General features: G+C 35.6%; 1 protein-coding gene across 2 annotated transcripts in view; it reads left to right on the top strand.

Annotated features, from left to right (window-relative positions):
* ABCB7 (ATP binding cassette subfamily B member 7) overlaps positions 1–25,268 on the top strand; it is a 124,448-nt gene extending 99,180 nt beyond the window's left edge. For both annotated transcript variants that reach the window (XM_016203900.2, XM_016203899.2), the window contains 3 exons: positions 8,591–8,694; positions 10,719–10,826; positions 24,006–25,268. In XM_016203900.2, the coding sequence (XP_016059386.1) occupies positions 8,591–8,694; positions 10,719–10,826; positions 24,006–24,221 (428 nt within the window). In that variant the 3' untranslated portion in view covers positions 24,222–25,268. The remainder of the gene's footprint in view (positions 1–8,590; positions 8,695–10,718; positions 10,827–24,005) is intronic.
* Positions 25,269–27,863: the final 2,595 nt, after the last annotated feature.

Below are 27,863 nucleotides of genomic sequence, written 5' to 3'. Positions count from 1 at the left end.
AATATATATTAGTTTCATATGTATAATATAGTGATTGGACTTTCAAATACCTTACAAAATGATCACCCCAATAAGTATAGCACTCATCTGACACCATACTTCCCTTACAACAATCTTCATTTTCATGTCATTGTTGATTCAGTAGTCAAGTAAATTTTGGGGCTTTTACATCTCTATATAAGTGTCTAATTATGAGATTGATAAAGTTTAATAATGAATTATTTCAAAATGACTGAATTTTTTGGAGGCTCCATAAATATGTTTCCTTGCCCCAAATTATTTGAATTCCAGAGTACAGCAATATCTAATGCCTGCGAGTTTTAATGTAACTCATATAAACATACTAAATCCTTTATATTTATTCTTCATTCTAATTTAGTTTAAGGAGAAAATTTATAGATTAGGGATGGGGTAAGGCAAAAAGGGAATAAAGAATAGTATGCATGAATTTTAATGAATTCTCGTTCCTCTTTGTTACAAACTGGCTTTAATCATTCACAGCATTGATTAGGTACATACTAGGTGCAGTCTACTATGCTAAATGATTTGAGAGTTAAAAGATGAAGCATAGGCCAACTTTCTCTCAAGTAATTTGCAGCTTATTCAAAAGTTTTGATCTAGGTTTAGAAAATGTTAAGCAAAGATTATTTTCACATTAAGTTAGTTTGTAATAATTATCTGGTTATTAACCAGTAGTATAACGTACCTATATCATTCCAGTTCATTTTTATATTTTACCAGATTATTTGTCCATTTGGCTAATTCTGGAAATTCCCAATTTGTCACATAATATAGGCTAGCTCCCACAATTTATGACTTTGACTCAGCTATGCCACATTGCATTTCCCAATCATACTTTTCCTCTCAGCATGCCTTTGAGAGTAGGAATGGATGAAAAATTTTTATTCTTACCCAATAACCATCACCTTATAACCAGGCATCTCAAAATGAGCAGTGTATTAGCATCTATGCTGATATTCTGGTAGAGATAAACAAATGCTCTTCTTCAAGTTCTAGAATTCTATTCAATAAAATTGGAACTAGGTTGGTTTCCATTTGAAATTTTGGAGGCACATCAAAAACTTTGGGCGGTAAACACAATGCAATATACGTACGATGTATTATAGAATTGTACACTTGAAACCTATATAATTTTATTAACCGATGTCACTCCAATGAATTTAATTAAAAATCTCAAATTAAAAAACAAAACAAAATAAGTTCCTCCTGTGAGTGTCTACCCTTAGGAGCTTTCTGCTACTGAGTTGCTAGGTAGATAAACAGTTCTGTCATGGTACCTGCTTTGATAGAATTTTGATCTTATGAAATGGGGAAGAGTGCAGATAGTATTAATATAAACTTAGGCATTAATATAAGACATAAGGAGCTCCTTTTACAGGCTGGAGATAATAATTGCAGAACAAATAAAAATAAAATAATACTAGGTGTACTAGATAATAAAAAGTTGGAACTTGTTTCCTGAAGAGGTTATTGAAACTAAAAAATAATTTTTTTCAGACATTAATAAATTAATGGATAACAGAAAAGAAGCCAAAAGGGGCATATTCAGCAAAGCACCACCTTTTATACAGGCATACCTTGGAGATATTTTGGGTTTGGGTTCCAGAGTACCGCAATAAAACGAAATATCAGAATAAAGCAAGTCACACAAATTTTTTAGTTTTTCAGAGCATATAAAAGTTAAGATTATATTATATTGTAGTATATTAAGTATATAATAGAATATGTCTAAAAATAATATATATACATTAATTTAAGAATATTTTATTGCTAAAAAATGCTAAGGACCATCTGAGCCTTCAGCAAGTCAATTTTTGCTGGTGGAACGTCTTTTTTTTATTGTTGAAATTATTATAGATGTCCCCCATTTTCTCCCCCTTTGTCCACCTCTGCTCAGACCATGCCCTCTTCTCCCTCTGGCCCTCACCATGTTATCTGTGTCCATGGACTATGCATGTACGTTCTTTGGCTATTTTCTTCACCGACTTTCATCCCATCTACACCACCTACCTCCACCCTGACATTTGTCAGTCTATACCATATATCCATGTCTCTGGTTCTGTTTTTTTCATCAGTTTATTTTATTCATTAGATTTCACATATAAGTGAGATCTTACAATATTTCTTTCTCTAACTGGCTTATTTTGCTTAACATAATAATCTCCAGGTCCATCTATGCTGTCAGAAAAGAGTTCCTTTTTACAGCTAGGTAGTATTCCATTTTGTAAATGTACCACAGCTTTTTCATCCACTCATCTACTGATGGGCAATTGGGCTGTTTCCAGATCTTGGCTATTGTAAATAACACTGCTGTAAACATAGGGGTGCATATATTCTTTCTGATTGGTGTTTTGGGCTTTTCCTGCTGTTCTTTTTCCAGTTCTTTTATTTGTAGGGTTAGATTTTGTACTTGATATTTTTCTTGTTTCTTGAGGTACACATGTAATGCTGTGAACTTTACTCTCAAGACTGCTTTCGTGTGTACATAGATTTTGGGTTCTTGTGTGTTCATTTTAATTTGTTTCCAGGTAACTTTTTAAAAATTTTTTTATCTCATTGGTAACTCATTGATTGTTTAATAACATGCTATTTAGCCTCTGTGTTGTGTTTGAATATTTTTGAGGTTTTTGTTTTCCGTGGTTGATTTCTAGTTTCATGCTGTTATGGTCAGAGGAGATACTGGATGTGATTTCAATGTTCTTAAATTTATTGAGACTTATTTTGTGTCCTAACATGTCTGTCTTTGAGAATATCCCATGTGCACTTGAGAAGAATGTATATTCTGCTGCTTTGGGATAAAATAGTCTGTAAATATCAATTAAATCCATCTTATATAGTGTGTTGTTTATGGTTTTTGTTTTCTGGCTGATAATTTTGTCTGGAAGATCTATCCATTGATGATAGTAGTGTGTTAAAGTCCCCTACTATGACCATATTGCCGTCAATCTCTCCTTAAAGTCAACCAGGAGTTTTTAAATATATTTTTGTGCTCCTATATTGGGTTTATATATGTTTTTTCTTTTTGGATCTCTGATTGAGTGATTTTTTTCTACCCTGTCTTCTGATTCTCTGATATGATCCTCAGTTTCCCCTAATCTGCTGTTTATTCCTTCCAATGTATTCTTTATTTCTGCTATGTCATTCTTCATTTCTTTCATAGTTTCCATATCTTTTTTCATGCTGTTGAGCATCCTTACAATCACTATTCTGAACTCTATATCTGAGAGATTGCTTATCTCCATTTCATATAGCTCTTTTTCTAGAGACTTCTCTTTTTCCTTCATTGGTGCTGGTTTTTTTGTCTCCCCATTTTAGCTGCCTGTTTGGCTTTGTTTCTATGTATTAGGTAGATCTTCTAGGACTCTCATTCTTTTTGGAGGATCTCTGGTGCAGGCCAGTGTCAGATTCAGTTTGTGACTGGCCCTCTGTACCCTGTTTGGAGCTATCCACAACCCTCGCTGAGGTCTCCTCTGCTGGGGCTGAGTATGGTTGGACAGGACCAAGATGCACACCAAAGTCTACTATTCCAAGGCCCAGGTCCAGGAGAAGATCAGGCAAAGAGTCAAAGCACTCTGAGGTCTCTCTCTGCCTACAGGCTGATTAATCTGATTATCTTCATTAGCCTCAGGCTGTAGAAACTCCTCTGGGTAGGGCGAGAGGTTTTCCAGCAGGGTGGGGCAGTTGCTTCCCCCTAAGGTAAAAGCTGCTTGGAAAGTAAATGTCTGTCTGTGAAAGATGTCCTCTGTAGTATGGGGAATGACTTGGCACAGGAATCCAGAGGGGTGCCCTCTGAGCTCTGTCTCCAGAGCCCATAACCCTAGATTCTCCTCACAAAGCTCCAGTCCACTCTGCCCTCCCTCAGCTGGAGCTCACAGTGAGTGGCTGCACACAAAACTTTGTGCATTGGCTCTTTAAGAGAGTGCCTGCCTTTCCAGCCGCCTCTCCCTGGCAGACAGAAACTCTGCTGCTTTTCACAGCCAGATGTTTTGTGGCCCCTTTTCTCAGTTCTGGTGCTCTTGGCTGAGAAGCCCAGCCTGGGGTTTAGACCCCGGAGTCCTCAGTGGGAATCCCCCACTACTGAGCTCTCCCCCTGGACCTTCAGCTGCTGCCTGTGGGAGCCCAGCCAGCCCTCTCACATCTCCTCACTTCCTACCAGTCTCTATGTGATCTCCATTTTTCCACCTTGGTCATGAGGATTCTCTCCACCTCACCTTCAGTTGCATTTGATTATTCAGAATGGTTTTTCTATATTTTAGTTGCAATTCCAGTTTGGTCCTGGGATAGTGTAGCTTCCACTAAGTCAGCCGCCATCTTTAATCTCCCAGGAACTCCCATTTCCCTAACTGACTCTCTCTCTCTTGCTGAATTTAAGATTCTGTCCTTTTCTTTGACCTTGGCCATTTTAATTATGATATGTCTTGGTAAGGCCTCTGGGTTTATATTGATTGGGACTTTCTGTGCTTCCTGAACTTGTTTTTTTCCTTTACCAGCTTAGGGAAGTTTTCTGTCATTACTTCTTTAAAAATGTTCTCTATCTCTTTCTTACTATCTTATCCTTCTGCTAATCCTATGATGCGGATGTTGTTACATTTCGTGTTCCAAAGGTGCCTTAAACTATCTTTGTTCATTATTATTATTAGTAGTAGTAGTATTATCATTATTAGTTTTGCTGCCCTTATTGGGTGATTTCTTTGTCCCTTATCTTCCAAATTGATGATTCCTTTCTCTGCTTTGTCCAGCCTACTGTTTATTCCTTCTAATGTGTTCTTCATGTCAGCTCTGGTGTTCTTCCTCTCTGCCTGATTATTTTTCATCATTTCTTCGTCTTTTTTCATGATGATGAGGATCCGTAGGATCCTTATAACCACTACTTTGAGCTCTGTTTCTGATAAATTGCTTGCCTTCACTTCATTTAGCTCTTTTTCTGCAGATTATTCATGTTCTTTATTTGGGTCCTGTTTCTTTGTTTCCCCATTTTGGCTGTCTCTTTGTGTTTGTTCCTATGTATTAGATAGAACTACTATGACTCCCAGTCTTGGTGGGGTGGCCGCTGGTGGAGGATATTGCCTCAATGTTAATGGCTGCTGAGTGCTCAGGGTAGGTGGCTGCTGAATGTTGGGGTGGCTGTGGCAATTTCTTAAAGTAAAGTAACAGTGAAGTTTGCCTCATCAGTTAACTGTTCTTTCACAAACCATTTCTCTGTAGCATGTGGTGCTGTTTAATAGCATGTTACCCACAGATCTTCTTTCAAATTGGCGTCAGTCCTCTCAAACCCTGCTGCTGCTTTATCCACTAAATTTATGAAATACACTAAATCCTTGGTAGTCACTTCAAGTCTTCACAGCATTTTCACCAGGCATAGATTCTATTTCAAGAAACCAATTTCTTTGCTCATCCATAAGAAGTAATTTCCCATCCTTTATAGGTTTATCATGAGATTGCTGCAATCCAGTCACATCTTCAGGCTCCACTTCTAATTCTAGTTCTCTTACTATTTCCACTATATCTGCATTTACTTCCTCCACTGAAGTCTTGAACCCCTCTAAGTCATCCATGAGGTTTGTAATCAGCTTCTCCAAAAGTCCTGTTAATGTTGATATTTTTATCTCTTTCCATGAATCACAAATGTTCTTAATGATATCTAGAATGGTGAATCCTTTCCAAAAGGTTTTCAGTTCACTTTGCCCAGATCCTTCAGAAGAATCACTATGTATTTCTTAAATAATAAGACTTGAGAGTCGAAATTACTCTTTGATCCATAGGCTGAAGAATGGATGTTGTGTTAGCAGGCATGAAGACAACATTAATCTCATTGTACATCTCCATCAAAGCTCTTGGGTGACCAGGTGCATTGTCAATGAGCAGTATTTTTGAAAGAAATCTTTTTTTCCGTGGAATATGTGTCAACAGTGAGCTTAAAATATTCAGTAGGCCTGCTAGTGTGGCTCAGTGGTTGTGTTGACCTATTAACCTGGAGATAACAGTTCGATTCCTGGTCAGGGCACATTCCCAGATTGCGGGCTTGATCCCCAGTAGGGGGCATGCAGGAGGCAGCCTATCAATGATTCTCTCTCATCATTGATGTTTCTTTTTCTCCCCCTCCCTTCCTCTCTCTGAAATCAATAAAAAAATATATATTTTTTAAATTCAGTAAACCATATTGTAAATATGTGTGTTGTCAGCCTGGCTTTGTTACATTTTTAGAATGTGGCAGAGTAGATTTAGCATAATTCTTAAGGGCCCTAGAGGATTTTCAGATGGTGAATGAACATTGGTTTCAACTTAAAGTCACCAGCTTTATTAGCCCCTAATAGGAGAGTCAGCCTCTCCTTTGAATCTTTGAAGCCAGGCATTGACTTCTCCTCTCTAGCTATGAAACTCTTAGATGTCATCTTCCAATATATGACTGTTTTGTATACATTGAAAATATGTTGTTTAGTGTAGCCACCTTTATAAATTTTCCTAGCTAGATCCTCTGGATAACTTGCTGCTGCTTCTAAATCAGCACTTGATGCTTCAACTAACACTTTTATGTTATGGAGTTGGCTTCTTTCCTTAAAGTTTCAAACTTTTGTTCTGCAGCTTTCTCACATGTCTCAGACTTCATAGAATTGAAGAGAATTAGGGCCTTGCTCTGGATTAGGCTTCAGCATAACGGAATGTCATGGCTTGTTTGATTTTCTATCTATACCACTAAAACTTTCTCCATATCAGCAATAAGACTGTTTCATTTTCTTATCATTGTTATGTTCACTGGTATAGAACTTTTAATTTTCTTCATGAACTTTCCCTTTGCATTCACAACTTGGTCAACTGTTTGACACAATTGGCCTAGATTTCAGCCTCTCTCAGCTTTCAACATGCCTTCCTCACTAAGCTTAATCAGTGCTAGCTTTTCATTTAATGTGAGAGATGTACGACTCTTCCTTTCACTTGAACACTTAGAGGCCATTATAAGGTTATTAATGGACCTAATTTCAATGTTGTTGTGTCTCAGGGAATAGGGAGACCCAAGGAGGAGAGAAACGGATACAGCTGGTTGGTGCAGCAGTCAGAACACACACATTTTTTAAATTAAATTCACTGTTTGATGTGGGCATAGTTTGTAGTGCCCCAAAACAATTACAATAGTAACAACAAAGATCACTGATCAGAGATCACCACAACAAATACAATAATTATAATATTAATGTAAAAGTTGGACATATTGGGAGAATTACCAAAATGTGACACAGAGATACAAAGTGAACAAATGCTGCTGGAAAAAGGAAGCCAACAGACTTGCTTGATGCACAGATGCCACAGACCTTCAATTTGTTAAAAAAATTATCTCTGAAGTGCAATAAAATAAGTGTGCCTGTACTTCCAACCACAGTTCTATACAAGACTGGTGATGACCTTAGACCTATAGGAGCCCCAGTAAAGAAAGAACTATTGCTTTATTTTCACTAGAGAATACTTAGGAATAAATGTGCACTCGCACCTTGTGATAGGAAGAGCTTTGGACTGTAAGTCAATTAGGTTTAGTCTAGATTCCACTAGTACTTCCTCTGTGACCTTGAGCAAATCACTTAACCTTTTTGGACCTCTGTTCTCTTTTTTTTGTCTGGTAAAGTAAGTCCTTTATTTTTTTTTCATTAAATTTATTGGGGTGACATTGGTTAATAAAATTATATAGGTCTCAAGTGTACAACTCTGTGATACATCATCTGTATATTGCATTGTGTTTACTACCCAAAGCCCTTTTTTAAAAAATGTCTTTATTGATTTCAGAGAAAGGAAGGGAGAGGGGGAGAGAGAGAGAGAGCGAAACATCAATGATGAGAGAGTTATTGATTGGCTGCCTCCTGCACGCCCCACTGGGGATTGAACCCATAATCTGGGCATGTGCCCTTACCGGGAATCGAACCATGATCTCCTGGATCATAGGTTGATGCTCAAACACTGAGCCACGCCGGCCAAGCTCAAAGCCCTTTCTTTTTTAAAATTCTGATATGCAAGTAACTACAGTTAAATAAGAGGTATCAAATATATATCCTTAACTTATAAAAAATGCTGTGAAAATAATAGCTTTATGACAAAAAAATCCTTGAGAATACTGGCTGAATGGTGCTTTTTAATGGTAAGAGATAAATTTAGATAGCCATAGTTTTGTGTCTTCAGGTTTCAGCTATTGAATTTGTATTTGGTTTTTTCAGTTCTCTAATAGTGAAATTTTTCTATCTGAGATTGCTACTCATGGGGAAGTAATATAAAGTACATTTAAAGTAACATGTTATGAGCATATTTCTGGTGAGAGGAATAATTGTGGAATCAAAGTTTTTACCTCCCCTCTTCATTGTTTCACCTGCCATGAAGTCAGAATCCAGAACTACATTTATGTTCCAGAGAATATAGTTTGTCAAAGGATATCACATGTAAACTTAGACGCTTAGAACTGAGTAAAATGAACAGTGATCACAGTAAAGGAAAATGTTGAAGGTATTACTTGGTTAAATTCAATGCAAATACTAGAAACATAAAATATGTCTTTATGCTATGCTTCCTTAAACTATTTTGTTTTTACCAGGAGGAGAAAAGCAAAGAGTAGCAATTGCAAGAGCCATTTTGAAGGACCCTCCAGTCATTCTCTATGATGAAGCCACTTCATCGTTAGATTCAATTACTGAAGAGGTAAAGGATGGTGAAAATACAAAGCTCAGTTATCAATGCTTAATTTTTCTCCTTGGAAATTTTAGTAAAATGGCTACATTCTTTTGTATTTTGAGTGAACTTCAGTGGGAGGTGCTATAGAGCAAAATTCCTAGCCATTTTTCCCCAGATAGCAAGTGTTGATAGTAAGAATGCCAGATTGCTTTGAAAGATCACACTGTTAACTTCATTTGCAAATATGCCTTCTTTTGGAACCGTAAGACACCTTATGCTCTTGTTGTATTACCCTTCCATTTTGCAAAGCTGCAGTGATTCTCTAGTCTACTGACAAAGGAAGAAGGTTCTAGTCTTTCTACTGTCACTTAGCACTCATTAAAACAATTCATGTAAATGATTGGTACAGTATACACCAGAAAGCCTTTCACTTATCATGGAGCAACTCACTGAGGTGCAAATCAGGCACACAGAGCCTGTCAGCCTGTGGTGCTGGTATCAATTTATATTCATTTCTCAAGTACTGTGAAATACCAAGATGTTGTGACACTGATGTCATGGTATTACTCATCAACTACATTAGATTTCATAACAACATCTTTCTATTAAATACAGAAGTCTTAACAATAATGACAATTTAATTAATGAATCCCCTTAGTCTACAATTTAAGATAGATAGATGTTAACTGTCAATTGCTTCCATTCACCGATATTTTATTTGAATCCATAGTTAAATCCTAGTGTTGAAGGATAGGCCTAATTTCAGTTTTACAGCATGTATGACATAATATTTGCATATGGAATTAAGATTCAGGGCACATTATTTGATTTGCCATCTGTTTCAAACAGTTTAATTTCTAAATGAATAGTTTATCATAAGGATTTGTTATATTTAAAGGGAACCTTAAGCAGGACCAGACCCCAATCATAGGCAGAGTAGGAATCTGTTTATAAGAACCTAAAAATATATCCTCCACATTTACTACAAATTAAGATTCGCAACAGTCATTATTTGAGCCATGTAGCTTTATTATCTCACAGAGCATAACCCATTACGAGGTTACAGAGACAACGCTCCCCCCCTCCAGTGAATGAGTTACCAGCAGATTTGGTAAATTTTAATGGCCCTTTTTAATAGGTCCAGAGAGCACATCAGAATTTAATTTCTTAAGGGTTAGGAAGTGGGAGTCCCCATAAACATCACCATTTTTCTTAGAATTGACCCTGCACTTTCTTTTCAGTCTACAAATAGTAAAATATAAGGTCTTCTTTTCCTGGGTAACCATGTACTCTTGATAATTTTATTTCTTTAGTAAATACAATGTTTAGAAATATCTGTAGGAAGCCATTTGGTATATCCCCATCTCCCACATGGCTATTTCCATTTAGCTAGCTGTACTTAGACCCAGGTTTCCAAATACAACCATACATATAATATATATATATAATATATATATATATGGCCTAAGATACACACACACTTTACAAGCAGTAAACAAAAATGTATTTTCCAGAATGCATTAAGAAGTCAAAATGGTTTTAAAAAGAAGTTTCCTCAAGTTATACCTTCACAGTTGTCTTTGTCCTTCATTCTGTCCTCTGAGTTTGAACTAAGGAAAAGCAGATGCTCATGTACCCATTGAGTCTTCTATTTTTCTCTTGATCTTTTTTTTTTTAAATTTCTGCATTCTACCATTTGAGTCCCTCCTCATTTCATTTTTGCTCTCATTGACCAGATAAACATCATATCTGGATATGCTCCTAATGTCAGTGTATTCAAAGTTATGATTTGTTTGTTTTTAAATATAGAAAATATCCACCTTCTCCTAGACTTTAAAATCTACAGAAATGTTGCTTATCTTAAAGGTATTTTTTTTCATGATAGTGTGGTCATATTTGCCTTCCCTTTTTGATCGTTTTTCTCTTATTAGTTATTATTAGATTAAGTCAAATACTTGGTAGTGGTATAAAGTTTATATAATATAAAATTAATTTACATTTACCTAATAGATCTTTTTTTCCTCTTACTCTTCTTGTTGCCAAACTTGCAGACTATTCTTGGTGCCATGAGGGATGCAGTCAAACACAGAACTTCTATTTTCATTGCACACAGATTGTCAACAGTAGTTGATGCAGATGAAATCATTGTCTTGGACAAGGTAAGAGATTTAACTTTAAAGTTTAGTATTTGAAGAACACTGGGAATTTTAATAAACACAAGTGAATGAAATATTTTTTCTAGACATATACAGAATTTGTATTCTTTGAATGAGATTGAATTTTGATAGGGTTCTCTTTTTACCTCCTTTTGATAATAAATAATGGATGTCACATCCAAGAAGGAATAAACTGTATTAACTCACTCTTTGTTGAAGTATTAAAAGCAAAGTTAGATTGGGAAAGCATTAAGTCTTCATATGATAGAAGCAGGTTTTAAAGGGTATATATATTATAAAATAATTTTTCAGCATTCATTTTTTTTCTGTACAGAATCTTTGCTCAGCATCTTTTGCTGTATTTTATATTTTCATTTTTTCTAATATCTACCCATACCCTATGTCTAAAATAAAGTTATCATAAAACAAAGTGGTCATTTTATCTTTTTCCTCATGGGGAAAATAATAAAATGGACAGCCTGCTTTCTCTCTCCTGAGGGAATTACTATAAAAGTGTGCTGTCTAAATGTCCTAAACAAATCAGAGTACCACTATTGTGATTAGTGGATTTGAAATTTGTAATAGTTTTTCTTCTTTCTGAAAGGACTTCTCCCCACCCCCTGGTACTTAATGGCTAACATTATTCAAGTTTTCACCTTTCATTCTGCCTTTTCTATGCTTATCTTTCCCTTGTAATAAATAAACCTTCAATTTTTTTATCATTTTGAAAGCTTCAGTACTTCGAGTTATGAGAGAAAAAACATTCTCATATACTTTCTAGATTAAGTTACTGAGAGAGAATTTTTCACACTAAATTTTTTATAGGATGTTCAGTTCTGTGGTATATATATTATTCCCTTTATAAGTTACCTGTGTACTGGAGACACTAGGTCTTTTTCTTTATTGGTTCATCACTGTTTACATTCATTAGAAAATAAAGTGATTTTTTCCCCCCAGTATGATTCTACCAGAATGTCTTAAATGGGAAATTTTGTGAATATGCTTTATTATCTCATTGATGTTCAAAAATCTAAAATAAAATCTACTATTTTGTGCTTTTTACTAAACTTTTCCATTTTATTATATTATACAAATAGAGCCTTATAAATATAAAATGTTAGAAGTACTTTAGCAGAGGCATGTGCTTACCTGCCTCTTGCCATGGAGTTGGTTCACAGTATCTAAACAGTTATATCACAACATTGCCAATTGGAGTTTGTATTATAATTGGAACTTATATATTTATTTTTCTTAATTTTATTGTTTAAAATATTATAGATGTCCTTTTTCCTCCCCAGTGACCCATTCATGCCATCCCATCCCCCTCCCCAGTCCCTCTTCCCACCATTGTCTGTGTCCTTGGGTTGTGTATATATGAATATAAATTCCTTGGTTACTCTCTTCCCCTCCACCCACCCTCCCTTTTCCATTCCTCTGACTTTTCTGATCTATGCTTCCATGTCATTGAATCTATTCTGTTCATCAGTTTATTAAGTTCTTTAGATTCCAAATATAAGCGAGATCATGTGTTGTTTGTCTTTCTCTGCCTGGCTTATTTCACTTAGCATAATTTTCTCCAGATCCATCCATACTGTCCCAAAGGGTACGAGATCCTTCTTCTTTACAGCTGCATAGTATTCCATGGTATAAATGTCTTTTTTAACCACTCATCTACTGATGGGAACTTGGGCTGTTTCCAGATCTTAGCTATTGTAAACTGTGCTGCTATGAACATCGGGGTACATATATTCTTTCAGATTAGTGTTTCAGGATTCTTAGGATATAGTCCTAGAAGTGGGATCACTGGGTCAAAAGGCAGCTCCATTTCTAATTTTTTGAGGAACCTCTATACTATTTTCCATAGTGGCTACACCAGTCTGCATTCCCACCAGCAGTGTAACTAGGGTTCCCCTTTATCTACATCCTCACCAGCACAAGTCATTTGTTGATTTGTTGATGGTAGCGATTCTTACAGGTGTGAAGTGATACCTCACTGTGGTTTTAATTTGCATCTCTCTGATGATTAGCCATGTTCAGCATTTTCTCATGTGTCTCTTGGCCATCCGTATGTCCTCTTTGGAGAAGTGTCTATTCAGGCCCTTTGCCCATTTCTTAATTGGGTTGTTTGTCTTTCCCTTGCTGAATAGTATGAGTTCTTTGTGCACTTTGGAAATTAGCCCCTTTTCAGATACATCTTTGGCAAATATGTTTTCCCAGACCGTGGGGTTCCTTTGTATTTTGAGGCTGTTTTTTGTTTGTTTGGTGTGTTTTTTTTGCTATGCAAAAGCTTTTTAGTTTCATGTAGTCCCATATGTTTATTTTTTTTTTTTGTTTCTATTGGACTAGGAGATGTATCAGTGAAAATTCCACTACATGGGATCTCTGTGACTTTACTGCCTATGTTTTCTTCCAGGATTTTTATGGTTTCATGACTTACGTTTAAGTCTTTTAACCATTTTGAGTTTATTTTTGTGTATGGTGAAAGTTGGAGGTCCAGTTTCATTTTTTGCATGTAGCTGTCCAATTTTCCCAGCACCATTTCTTGAAGAGGCTCTCTTTACTCCATTGTATGCTCTTGCCTCCTTTGTCAAATGTTAACCGACCATAATTGCATGAGTCTGTTTCTGTAATCTCTTTTCTGTTCCATTGATCTGTATCTCTATTGTTGTATCAATACCAGGCCATTTTGATTACAGTGGCTTTGTAATATAGTTCGAAGTCTGGTAATGTGATCCCTCCCACTCTGTTCTTTTTTCTCAAGATGGCTGCAGGTATTCCGGGTCTTTTTTGGTTCCATATAAATTTTCGAAATGTTTGTTCTAGGTCTGTGAAATATGCTGTTGGTATTTTCATAAGAATTGCATTAAATTTATAAATTGCTTTGGGTAGTATGGACATTTTAATGATATTAATTCTTCCAGTCCATGAGCATGGTATCTTCTTCCACATGTTTAAATCTTCCTCTATTTCTTTTCTCAGTGTCATGTAGTTTTCTGAGTACAGGTCTTTTACATCCTTGGTTAAGTTTATTCCTAGGTATATTATTTTTTTACTTGCAATGGTAAATGGTATTGCTTTTTCAGTTTCTCTCTCTGAAAGTTCATTGTTGGTGTATAAGAATGCCATTGATTTCCGGATGTTGATTTTGTATCCAGCTACCTTGCCAGATTCATTTATCAAATCTAGTAGTACTTTGATGGAGTCTTTAGGGTTTTCTATGTACAGTATCATGTCATCTGCAAATAATGACAGTTTTACTTCCTCCTTTCCAATTTGCATACCTTTTATATTTTCTTCCTGTCTGATGTCTATGGCAAGGACTTCCAGTACTATGTTGAATAAGAGTGGTGAAAGTGGACATCCCTGTCTTGTTCCGGTTTTTAATGGAAATGGTTTCAGTTTTTGCCTATCGAGTATGATGTTGGCTGTAGGTCTGTTGTATATGGCCTTTATTATGTTGAAGTATGATCCCTCTATTCCCACTTTGCTGAGAGTTTTTATTAGAAATGGGTGCTGGATTTTGTCGAATGCTTTTTCTGCATCTATTGGTATGATCATATGATTTTTGTCCTTCATTTTGTTTATGTGGAGTATCACATTTATTGAATTGCGGGTGTTGTACCAGCCTTGCATCCCTGGAATAAATCCCACTTGCTCATGATGTATGATCTTTTTACTGTATTGCTGGATCCGGCTTGCTACTATTTTAGTGAGGATTGTAGCATCTATGTTCATCAGGGATATTGGCCTGTAATTTTCTTTCTTTGTAGCATCTTTATCTGGTTTTGGGATTAGGGTGATGCTGATCTCGTAAAAAGAGTTTGGGAGTTTTCCTCTTGAATTTTCTGGAATAGTTTGAATAGAATAGGTGTTAATTCTTCTTTGAATGTTTGGTAAAACTCGCCTGTAAATCCATCTGGTCCAGGACTTTTGTTTGCTGGGAGTTTTTTTCATTACTGCTTCAATTTCATTCATTGTTATCGGCCTATTCAGGTTTTCTGCCTCTTCTTGATTCAGCTTTGGAAGGTTGTATGCTTCTAGGAATTTGTCCATTTTTCCTATGTTGTCCAATTTGTTGGCATATAGTTGCTCATAATATTTTCTTACAATCCTTTGTATTTCTGTTGGGTGAGTTGTTATATCGCCTCTTTCATTTCTGATTTTATTTATTTGAGTCCTCTCTCTTTGTTTCTTAGTGAGTCTGGCTAAAGGTGCATCAATCTTACTTACCTTTTCAAAGAACCAGCTCTTGGTTTCATTGATTTTTTTGTATTGTTTTTTTAGTCTCTATGTCATTAATCTCTGCTCTGATTTTTATTATTTTCGTCCTTTTACTTCCTTGGGGCTTTTCTTGTTCTTCTCGTAGTTCTTTTAGTTGTTCTGTTAGATCGTTCATTAGATTTTTTTTTCTTATTTCTTGAGATAGGCCTGTAATGCTGTGTATTTTCCTCTCAGGACTGCTTTCGCCATGTCCCATAGGTTTTGGGTTGTTGTCTGTTCATTTTCGTTACTTTCCATGAAGTGTTTGATTTCTTCCTTGATCTCCTTGGTAACCCATTCATCGTTTAATAACATGCTATTTAGCCTCCATGTGCTTGAATATTTTTGAGTTTTTTTTTATAGTGGTTGATTTCTAGTTCCATGGCATTGTGATCCAAGAAGATGCTTGATATGATTTCAGTTTTCTTATATTTGTAGAGACTTGCCTTGTGCCCTAACATGTGGTCTATTTTTGAGAATGTTCCATGTACACTTGAGAAGAATGTGTATTCTGCTGCTTCGGGGTGAAATGTTCTATAAATGTCAATTAAATCCTTTAGGTCTAGTGATTCATTTAAGATCTGCATTTTCCTGTTGATTTTTTGTCTTGATGATCTGTCCAATGCTGACAGTGGGGTGTTAAAGTCCCCCACTATGATTGTGTTGCTGTCAATCTCCCCTTTGAAGTCCCCTAAGAATTTTTTTATATATTTAGGTGCTCCTGTATTCGGTGCATAAATGTTCATAAGGGTTATTTCCTCCTGTTGGATGGATCCCTTTAGTAATATGTAGTGACCATCTTTGTCTCTTGTTATGGTCTTTAGTTTGAAGTCTGTTTTGTCTGAAATAACAATTGCTACTCCAGCTTTCTGTTCCTTTCCATTTGCATGGAATATTTTACTCCATCCCTTCACTTTTAGCCTGTGTGAGTCTTTTGCACTCAGGTGGGTCTCTTGTAGACAGCATATATTTGGGTCCTGTTTTCTTATCCATTCAGCTACCCTGTGTTTTTTGATTGGACCATTTATTCCATTTACATTTAAGGTTACTATTGATATCAACTTATTTAATGCTAGTTTCCCCCTTTATGCTGATGTACCTTTCTCTCGCTATTCCTTCTTTTTCTTAAAGCAGTCCTTTTAGCATTTCTTGCAGTGCAGGTTTGGTGGTACTGAACTCCTTTAGCCTTTTTTTGACTGGGAAGCTCTTTATTTCACCTTCAATTTTAAATGATAGCCTTGCTGGATAAAGCAATCTTGGTTGCATGTTCTTGCTTTTCATTACTTGTAGAACTTCATGCCACTCCCTTCTGGCCTGAAGAGTCTCTGTTACGCAATCAGCTGTCAACCTTATGGGGGTTCCCTTGTAGGTCACTGCTTGTCTCTCTCTTGCAGCCCTTAGTATTTTCTCTTTGTCCTTGACATTTGCCATTTTAATTATGATGTGTCTTGGAGTGGGTCTCTTTGGGTCCCTCTTGTTTGGAACCTTCTGTGCTTCCTGAACTTGTGTGGCTTTCCCTTTGCCAGGGTTGGGATGTTTTCTGTCATTATTTCCTCCACCAAGTTCTCTATCTCTTGCTCTCTTTCCCCCCCCTTCTGGTTGTCCTATAATGTGAATGTTGTTTCGTTTCATGTTGTTCCAAAGCTCCCTTAGACTGTCCTCATGCTTTTTAAGTGTTTTTGCTACTCTCATTGAATGATTTTTTTTCTATCTTGTCTTCTAAATCACTTATTCTATCCTCTGCTTCATTGAGCCTGCTTATAATTCCATTGTATTTTTAGTATCAGATACAGCATTCTTTATTTCTGTCTGATTTTTGTTCATGTTATGTATCTCTTTTTTAATGTTTTCCCTTAAGTCCTCGATCTGATCCTCTATTGCCTTTCTTTTCTCAATGGGTTCCTTGAGCATCTTCATAATCAGCACTCTGTACTCTGTTTCTGATAGCTTACTTAACTCCATCTCATCATAGACACTTTCTGGTGATATTTCCTTTTCTTTCATTTAGAGGTTATTTCTTTGTCTCCTTATTTAAAAGTCTTAGTGTTTTTATCTATTTATTAGATATATTTGCTGTCTCCGCATCTCTTAGGATGGGATTTTGTCTAGTAAGTCCAGTGGAGCCCAAGGGGGTGTTCTCCTTATACTTCTGAGCTCTTTGCTCTAGGCATGTCCCTTTTATGGTTGTTCCTTTTGTGGTTTCTTTATGTTCTCCTGTTGTGGTTGCATCTAGATTGTCGTTAACCGGTCCTTGGGAGCACTCTCCTCTCAGGTTGGCTAACGATGTTTCTCAGCCCCAACTTTGTCTTGTTAGCTGTTGTACGGGTGCTGGCAAGGCAGTACAATACACAATTCAACTTTCAGGAAACAAGGGGTATCTTACAAAATATCTTGACAGTCACAATGAAAACAACTGGAACTAATTTATTAATGATTATAGCACATATATTTAAAATCTCTTTGGGTTCATAATTTGATGGTTCTGTAATTGCATGATCATGAAGATCAGGGATCTTTATTTTCTAGTGAAACTAATGTCACCTCATTTGTTCTGTCAGTAGTCTCTTATAGTATTAATGTTGAGTCTATGTAATAAATAGCATTTCCACCGTGGCCAGTGTTGCTCAGTGGTTAGAGTGGTGGCCTGTACACCAAAGGGTCCAGGATTCGATTTCTGGTCAAGGGCACATGCCTGGGTGGCAGGTTTATGAGGTAACCAATTGAAGTGTCTCTTATATCAGTGTTTCTCTTCTCCTTCCCTTCCACTGTCTAAAAATCAATGGAAAAACTATCCTCAGGAGAGGATTAATGCAAAAAGAGGAAATAGCATTTGCAGTGTCCTACCTCACCCCACACAACCTGGTGATTACCCCTTCCCAGCCGTGGCAAGAGGCTAGGTTTTTGCTTGTCTGGAAGTTGAGTCAGAGAGGCTCTGGACATATGAAAGTTACTAAGCAAATTAACAAAGGGGGTGAGATTAACTGAGAATCAAAACAAAGCAAAAGAACTAGACCACAGACCCTCTTGTGCCACTGGCTCCAAGAACCTTTCCAACCAGTTGTTTACTTCTACTATTATCACTCCTTCCCTCTTTATCAGATAGTTGGAGGATTGTTCTCTGGAGGCAAAAAAGGAGCTCCATAATAAGATATTTGAATTTGAGTACCCCAACAAAATGACTGTTGAAAAAGCCAGTCCCATGCACACAGTTTCCAGTCAGCTTTTTAATGCAAAATTTTTAAGTGTCAGTGGATAATAAAGAAAGACCTACAAGACAAGCAAAAAGAAATAAAGAAAAAAAACGAACTCAGTAGACAATGCAGTGAGCATAAGAAAACAAATATATAGTTACTCTTAGAGATCATGGAAAATACAGCATTTCTCAAATAAGAAAAATGCTATAAAGAAAAAAGTAAAGGAGATTTCAATGGGACTAGTTTTGGGATGTTATTAATTGAAAGACAAAATGATGCAAAAGAGGAGATAGTATGCTACTTATTTTAGGGAGGATAGGGGGAAATGAACAAATGTATATTTACTTATTTCTTCAAAAAGAAACTCATGGAGGATAAACTAGAAACTAAAGAAATTGGCTCCCTACAGGGTGGGGACAGAAAAGGGGTAGGAGAGAAAGGGATGAGAACAAGAGTTCTGATTTTACTTTTCATATTATTTTTACTTTTGAACCATGCTAATATTTTCATATATTCAAAATTTTTAAATCAACCATTATGGGGGGAAACGAAAACTGTGTACAAACAGAAAGAAGTGAAAATAATTGCATAACACGATTCAGGTCCAGGGTGGTGGCATAGGAGTACAGTGAGCTCTCCCTTTCCCATAAACACACTGAGTGTACACTTATATTTATAGCATTTCCTCCTGAGACAGCTGAGGGTTAATTGAACATTTTCTGAACAATAAAGGAGAGAGACCACGTAGAGAAGTTTGGGGAACTGTGAGACCTTTCTAGGATCTGAGCAAACTTCAGGATAAGAGGAATCTGTGAGTGCCATTGTTTTTGTCTCCCTCCACTTGGATAATGCAGGCAGGAGCTCTATCTATGTGCTCTGACTGACCTATAAGGCCACCTTAGTGTATTCCTGGCCACCCCACCTGGAGCTGGATCCAGCAGTAACAACAGGGTGCTTTCATGTGCATACACAGGTTCCCCCACCTGGAGTTTGATTCAGTGGGTCCTACAGGGTGCTGTGGTACATGTATTAGGCCACTGCTATGTGTTCCCACAGTTCTGCCCTGCTATGACTGTTCAGTAGGCAAACAGCTGGAACAGCAGGGAGCTATTGCACATGTGTGCACACCAGGCTGTCTTGCCCCTATCCCACTCTGGCCAGGCTACAACCCAGGTGCCACATATACCGGTCCCGACTTGAACACCCTAACTAAACCTCTGGCACCCTGTCTACATAAAGGCCACTTCTACACAAGACCAGATTGGGAAAGGTATCTATCTTATCTATAATATAAGAACAAACAGAGAATTTCAAGCAAAATAAGAGTAATATGCTCCAAATGAAGGAAGAGTAAAACCCAGAAAAAATGCGTAATGAAATGGAGATAAATAATTCCCCTTATAAAGAATTCAAAAGAATGACATTAAGGACACTGAGAAAACTTGGGAGTACAATAGAGAAACTCAGAAAGAACTTCAGAAGAGAGTTAGAAAATATAATAAAGAACCAATCAAAAATACAGAATACCAGAACTGAAATGGAAAGCACATTAAAAGGAATTGACAGCAGATTTAATAAAGAAGAACAGAGTAGTGACTGGAAGACTAAGAATAGTGAAAAGACAAAAGGATTTTTTCTATCAGAGTAGCAAAAAGAAAAAAGGATTTTCAAAAACATGGATAGTATAAGGGGCCTTTAGGACCACATCAAGCCCCCTTCTGATACACGCATTATAGGGATACCAGAAGGAGAAGAGAGAGAAAGGGGCAGAAAGTATATTTCAAGAAATAATGGCTGAGAGCATTCCTAATCTGGCAAAGGAAACAGACATTCAGGTCTCAGAAGCACAGAGTTCCAAACAAGATGAACCCAAAGGCCCACACCAAGACATATTGTAATTACAGTGGCAGAAGTTAAGGATAAAGAGAGTCTCGAAGACAGCAAGAGGAAAACAAGTCACATACAAGGGAAGACCCATAAGTCTATATCAGCTGATTTCTCAAGCCAGAAGGGAATGTCAGGGAATGGTTAAAGTGCTGAAAGAAAGGAAGTTGCAACCTAGAAATACTGTACCCAGCAAGTTTATTGTTCATAATTGAAGAAGAGATAGTTTTCCAGACAAGCAAAACGAAAGGAGTTCATCACCACTTACCCTGCTTTACAAGTCATCTTAAAGGGCCTTTATGCAGGAAAGGCCATAACCAGAAATAAGAAACTACAGGAAAGAAAAAAATCTGACAAGTAAAAGCAAATAGAGAATTAACAGTGAATGAGTCACTTAAAAAGTTGAAGGTTAAAAGACAGAAATAGCAAAATTAACTGTAACTACAATAAATAGATGATACACAAAACCAAAAGATACACAATATGACGTCAAAAACATAAATGGTGGAATGATGAGTAAATTGCTGGTGCTTTCAGGATGTGTTTGAACTTAAATGCCTATCAGCTTAAAATAGACTGTGATAGGTATAGATGTATATATATGCACCTCATGGTAACCTCAGATCAAGAACCTAGAAAATACACAAAAAATAAAGAGAAAGGACCCCCCCCTTCCGAAAAAAACACACAAAACACTAAAGAAAACTAGCAAGTCTAATGGAAAGAGACTGAAGGAACAGAGAACTGCAAAACAACCAAAAAACAAACAACAATAAGCACATTCCTATCAATTACTTTAAATGTAAAGGGACATTAAATGCCCCAGAGACATAGGGTAGCTGAATGGATTTAAAAACAAGACCCACTTATATGTTGCCTACTAGAGACTCATTCCAGATATAAAGACACACAGACTGAAAGTGAAGGGATAGAGAAATATATTCCATACAAATAGAAATGAAAAGAAAGCTGGGGTAGCAATACTCACATCAGACAAAATAGACTTGAAAACTAAGTTTGTAAAAGGAGACAAAGCCATTACATAATGATAAAGGGGTCAATCCAAGAACATATAACTATCATTAATATCTATATACCTAACATAGGAGTACCTAAATATGTAAAGCAAGTAATAACAGACATGAAGTTGACAGCAATACAATAATAGTAGGGGCCTTCAATACCCCACTATCAATATTAGATCAGATAAAAAATCAATAAAGAAACAGTCTTAAACGTCACATTAGATCATATCAACTTAATAGATTTTAAAGAACACTTCACTCAAAAACTGCAGAATATACATTCTTCTCAAGTACACATGGAACATTCTCCACAGTTGATCACGTTAGGCCACAAAACAAGTCTCAGTTAATTCAATAATATTGAAATCATATCAAGCATATTTTCCAATCTAAATTGTTTGAGACTAGAAATCAACTACAAGAACAAAAAGAAAAAACAATCACATGGAGACTAAACCAGATGCTACTAAACAACCAATGGGTCAAAATGGAAATCAAACAGGAAATCAAAACTACTTTGAACCAAATGAAAATGAAAAATACTGCTCTGAAAAGTTTTGTAATACAGCAAAAGCAGTTCCAAGAGGGAGGTTTATAGCTATACCAGCCTACCTCAGGAAACATGAAAAATCCCAAATAAACAACTTACCTTTATACTTAAAGGAACTAGAAAAAGAATAATAATCAAAACCCCAAGTAAATAAAAGGAAGTAAATAATAAAGATTAGAGCAGAAATAAATGAATTAGATACTAATAAGCAATAGAAATGATCAATGAAACTAAGAGATGGATCTTTAAAGGATAAACAGAAATGACAAAACTTTAGCCATCCTCATCAAGAAACAAAGCAAAAACCCAAATAAAATCAGAAATGAAAGAGGGCAGGTTACAGCCAACACCACAGAAATACAAAGGGTTTTTATTAAAGAATACTATAAATACAATAAGTAATATGCCAGCAAATTGCAGAAGCTAGAATAAATAAATACATTTCTAGAACATACAACCTCCCAAGACTGAACCATGAAGAAACAGAAAATCTGAACAGACCTATAACTAGCAAGGAAATTGATGCAATAATGAAAAAACTTCCAACAAGCAAAAGTACAAGATCAACATAATATTGGAAGCCTTATAGCCACACAATCACACAAGAAAAAGAAACAAAAGGCATCCAAATTGGCAAGTCAGAAGTAAAACTGTCACTATTTGTAGAGCCCATGATACTATATATAGAAAACCCTAAAGACTCCACAAAAAAATAATGGAATTAATAAATGAATTCAGTCAAGTAACAGGATACAAAATTAATATACAGGAATCTTTCATAACTCTGTACACTAATAACAGATGATCAGGAGAAATGAAGAAAACAATCACATTTACAATTGTAGCAAAAAGAATAAAATACCTAGGAATAAATTTAAATAAGGAGGTGAAAGATCTGTACTCTGAAAACATTGAAGAAAGAAAGAAATTAAAGAAGACACAAATAATGGAAGGATATACCATGCTGATCGATTGGAAGGATTCATATCATTAAAATATATTTACTACCCAAAGTAATCTGTTGATTCAATGCTGTGTTATCCTCACTAAAATACCAATGGCATTCTTTTCAAAACCAGAACAATTAAATTGAACTACCAAAGACCCCAAATAGTCAATACAATCTTAAGAAGAACAAAGTTGGATGTATCATGCTCCCTAGTTTCAAACTATATTATAAAACCATAATAATCAAAACAGTGTGGCATTGGCACCAAAGCAGACACATCAGTGGAGCAGAATAGAGAATCCAGAAATAAACCCTCACTTATACGATCAATTAATCTTTGACAAATGGGCATGAATATACAATGGAGAAATGGCAGTCTCTTCAGTAAGTAGTGCTGGGAAAACTAGACAGATACATGCAAAAAATGAAACTGGATTCTTCTCTTACACCATATACAAAAATAAACTCAAAATGGATTAAAGACTTATGTAAGACCTGAGATCATAAAACTTCTGCAATGAAACATAAGTAATAAACTATTTGTCTTCATTTATAATCATATATTTTTGGATATGTCTCCTTGAGCAAGAGAAACAAGAAAAAGAACAAATGGGAGTCCATCAAACTAAAAACCATCTGCACAGTGAAGGAAACCATCAACAAGACGAAAAGGCAACCTACTAAATGGGAAAAGATATTTGAAAATGGTATATCCTATTAGGCATTGATATACAAAATATATAAGGAGCTCATACAACTCCATACCAAAAAAGAATCCAATCAAAAATCATTACAGGACACAGATTCTTTCTCCAGAGAAGTCATACAGATGGTCAACAGACATGAAAACATCCTCAACGTCACCAATCATTAGGAAAATGCAAATTAAAACCACAATGAAATATCACCTCATACCTGTCAAAATAGGTATTATAAAAAAGTCAACAATTAGCAAGTGTTGGCAAGGATGTGGAGAAAAGGGAACCCTCGTACACTGTTGGTAGGATTATAAATTGTTGCAGCCATTATGGAAAACAGTATTGAGATTTCTCAAAAATTTAAAAATAGAACCACCATATAAATCAGCAATTTCACTTGTGTTTTTATCCAAGGAAAACAAATACTGATTTGAAAATATATATGCATCCCTATGTTCATTTAGCATTATTTACAGTAGACAAAATATGGAAGCAACCTAGGTGTCCATCAGTAGCTGAATAGATAAAAAAGATGTGATCTTTAGTTAGAAAATATGTATTTTCAGTTATTTTGCTAGTTGTATGACTTTTCTCTATGTTTCTCTTGTTTTCGCTTTTTTAGGGTAAAGTAGCTGAACGTGGTACCCACCATGGTTTGCTTGCTAATCCTGGCAGTATCTATTCAGAAATGTGGCATACCCAGAGCAGTCATGTGCAGAACCATGTTAATTCCAAATGGCATGCAAAGAAAGAAAATGTGTCCAAAGAAGAGGAAAGAAAGAAACTACAGGAAGAAATTGTGAACAGTGTGAAAGGCTGTGGAAACTGTTCCTGCTAAGTCACATGAGACACTTTTTCTTGTCTTTTTTTTTGACTGCACATTGGCTGTACTGAAGCAAAATTGTTTTATTAGAAAAATTATATATTCCCATCATCTTATACTCCTTCTTTTAGATAAGATTTATTTGAAAGGGGATTTGAGTTTTATATCTTTCACAATATTTTAAACTATATTTAGCCCCAGATTGTTTCCTTGTTACGGCCTTCATTTTGCTCAAATCATAATTTTGTTACTATTTGTTTTTATCCCATTTCCATTTTTGAGGCCTAATAGCCATTTGATGATATCCATAAGCAGATCAATCAGATTGGTTTCCATATTTTATAGTTTTTAAAACCTCCTTTATGCTGACAATTTAGGTGGGCAGTGTCTGATTTTTAACATTTAAAAAAAAAAGGTTAGTTGCTTTTCTTCCCCACCATCCCCATTGAAATACTTCTATGATAGATATCTATACTTACATTTTCAGTGTTTTCCGCTATAACCTTTTTGAGGAAAAACTTCAATTCTCATGTTATGTAGAATGTTCTTTGTCATTAACCAGAATTGTAACTATCATCTAGTGGTGAGAATTTTATTTTTTCCACCAAAATGAGATACTGCTTTTGTTTTGGACCAAAATTTACATATTTCTCTTTAAAGACTTAAAAACCCTGATGTAATTTGAGATTTGCCATACTGGGAGTGATTGCTTAGAAAGTTAATTGCCTTTTCTGTTTCCATCTTAAATATACTGCTTTTGTTATCCAAAGTTATACAAAGAAACATGTAAATGAGATATGTGCATGCATGTGTGTGTATGCACTCACACATGAATATAGCAACATCCACTTAAAAATTCTTAGAGACCTTTAGATAAATAGAAGAGGGTTAGATGAACAGGACTCTAATCTGTATTTACACTTCCGAGTTACTTTATTTCCAGATCTTCTCTTCCTTTTTCAGTAATTTAATGAGTCCCTTTAAGCTTGATTTAACAAGGAGGAGCCCAAATGAAATATTCATTTTACCTGCTGGAAAGAATTAATAAAATGTTGATATATATTCACTGAGAAAGCTCTTCTTTTATAATTTGAATTTGCTTTTATTTGTTTGGTAGTAATCATTCAGTTTGAAAAACTGTGTATCTCTTGACCAACCACATGACTGTATAAAATAAGGGCTTTATTTCTCAGAAAAGATTTTACAGCAGTTATTTTATTGGTTTATGGTTTCAATGTGTTTTCAATGATAATTTAGTGTGGGTGAGACTAACGTTTTTTTGTTTTGCATTGTCATTTGTAGGTGGATAAACTTATCTAATTTGAGTATCCAGTTTTGTTATATAAAGGCAATTTGATAAGTAGCTTGCAGCCAGTATTCACAGTTAGTCTTTGACACCAGAGTAAGTGATGCAGGATCTTGCTTTTGAAGTTGTAGTTAACACTGAGATGCATAATTAACTGTAAAATGGGGGGTGGGGTGGATATTTCTTACTCTGAAGTCATAGACATCATTGATCTTCTGAAGGAAAAAAAAAGCAATTCCTTTGAATAAATCAGCTGTGTTACTAGAAATGTGGTTAGTCTAGATAGAAATTTTGCTTCTGTTAATTCCTTCTATACATTTCCAATGATGCCAATGGAAAAGATTATCAAGCAGGTAAGATTGAAGTAATCATTAGAAATACTCATTTTGAGTGTGAATAGTGATATTCAAAGTAAGTGATTCTGCAGTATGTGAAACATTTAGTCAAAGAAAGATAGGAATATTTTTAGGGTGGGGATAATTTCCCCAGTAAGATATTTGAAGCATTTTTCCCCCCATATGATTGGAGGTGGTTTCTAGACCATTGGGTCATTGTGATCGTTAACCAGTATTTTCAGCTAATAAAAAAGTTACATGAAACACAGATTTCATACGGGTCATAACTAAGTCTTAAACATTTTTCTCTTAATTTTGTCATATTAAGGTGATTCCATACAGTGAAACAAGTTAAAATGAAAGAAAAGCTTTCTAGGATGATTCACTCGGAAGAAATGCCAAGAAAAGGGCCTTTATTATAATTACATTACAATATTACACATTACACAAAAGGATAAAGTGTGTAAATTTCTAAATCAGCACTGCAACATAATTTTTTTATGTATTGGGACAAACTGCAGTTTTGGAAAAGATGCTCTTAAAATGGAGCATGATGATAAGGTTTTATCTCTTATATATCATTATTTTAAAGATTGAAACATTTACTTTCTTCTTAAGGGAATTCCAGTTTGTAAAACTTAAATTGAAACCAAGGTAATTTGGGATCATAAAAACTGGACTAGATGTCTTCCTGAAGGTTTTTAACATAGAAATACCTTGGTGAGCAGATGAACTCATTTGGAAATTGAGGGTCATTTCTTAAAATGAGAAAGAAATCTTAGCATTTGAACAAACTCAAAATATGTATTTACTTTTCCTCTGCAGGGATTTGTACCGTTTATACACCTTAAGATAAATATTTTCCCTTTTCCCTTAGATACTGGCAAAGCTCAGTTTGTAAAGAGGGCTAGTTCAAAAAATATTTTGCTTTAAAGACAAGATATTTAAAGATTATATGATTCCTTGTTTCTGGATCACTTTGCTCATACTGCCATCTTGCTCCTATATTTCCTAATTACTGGATGTGTCAGTGAGTAAGAATTTTTGCCGGTGTATATTCATAATTCTCTTACCTTGTATCTTTTTTTTTTACATTCTTTTTTTTTTCTTTTATAATTTTTATTTTTGTTTAAAGTATTACAGATGTCCCTTTTTCTCCCCAATGACCCTTTCCCCCCCATTCCTTCCCCCTTCCCAGACCCTCTCCCCACCATTGACCGTGTCCTTGGGTTGTGCATATATGCATATAAATTCTTTGGTTACTCTCTCCCCCTCCACCCCCTCTCCCCCTTCCCTCTGACATTTTGTCAGTCTCAACTATGCTTCCATGTCATTGAATCTATTCTGCTCATCAGTTTATTAAGTTCTTTAGATTCCACGTATAAGCGAGATCATGTGATATTTTTCTTTCGCTGCCTGGCTTATTTCACTTAGCATAATATTCTACAGGACCTATCTTTATCATAGGACTTTTCTTGTGGATTAATAGTTGCAAAGATTTAAATGTTTGTAATGGCAGCTTTCTTAAATTATAGAAAGGTCCCTTTTCTCCTTGCTTTAAGTATGTAGATTTTGAATGTAAATGGTATATTAAGTGGCAATATTAAGCCAAAGAAGCTGGTTGAAACTGATTAGTTACGACAAAATTAGTTGAGAGTTAGTGAGAGAGGCCCTTTACAACAGTTTACTCTTATAGCAATATGTGCAGATAATCAGTACTAAATAAATAATGTCTTTGTGGCTAGCAATAGGTGTCCCAATGAAGCAACTTATTCTGCAATGCATAGGAAGAACTAATATTTTGTCATTCACACACTTAAAATAAGTACAGATAATTAATAGAACCTCTGGGAGTATGTCCTTACAGCCTTATGCAGAAGGTGAGAACTAGGAATTATTTCAGAAAGAAAGTAATTGCTTGAATAGCTTATAATATGGCTTAAATGGTAGCAAATTATACTTTTTTACTTAGCATTGAGCTGTCATATTTTTTATTACAAATCAGTGAAAGGTAAC

The sequence above is a fragment of the Miniopterus natalensis genome, chromosome X (assembly GCF_054644295.1).
Source record: "Miniopterus natalensis isolate mMinNat1 chromosome X, mMinNat1.hap1, whole genome shotgun sequence".
In the NCBI taxonomy this organism is placed as follows: domain Eukaryota; kingdom Metazoa; phylum Chordata; class Mammalia; order Chiroptera; family Miniopteridae; genus Miniopterus; species Miniopterus natalensis.
Note: the sequence above shows the minus strand (reverse complement) of the source record. Positions and strands in the feature narration are given on the sequence as shown.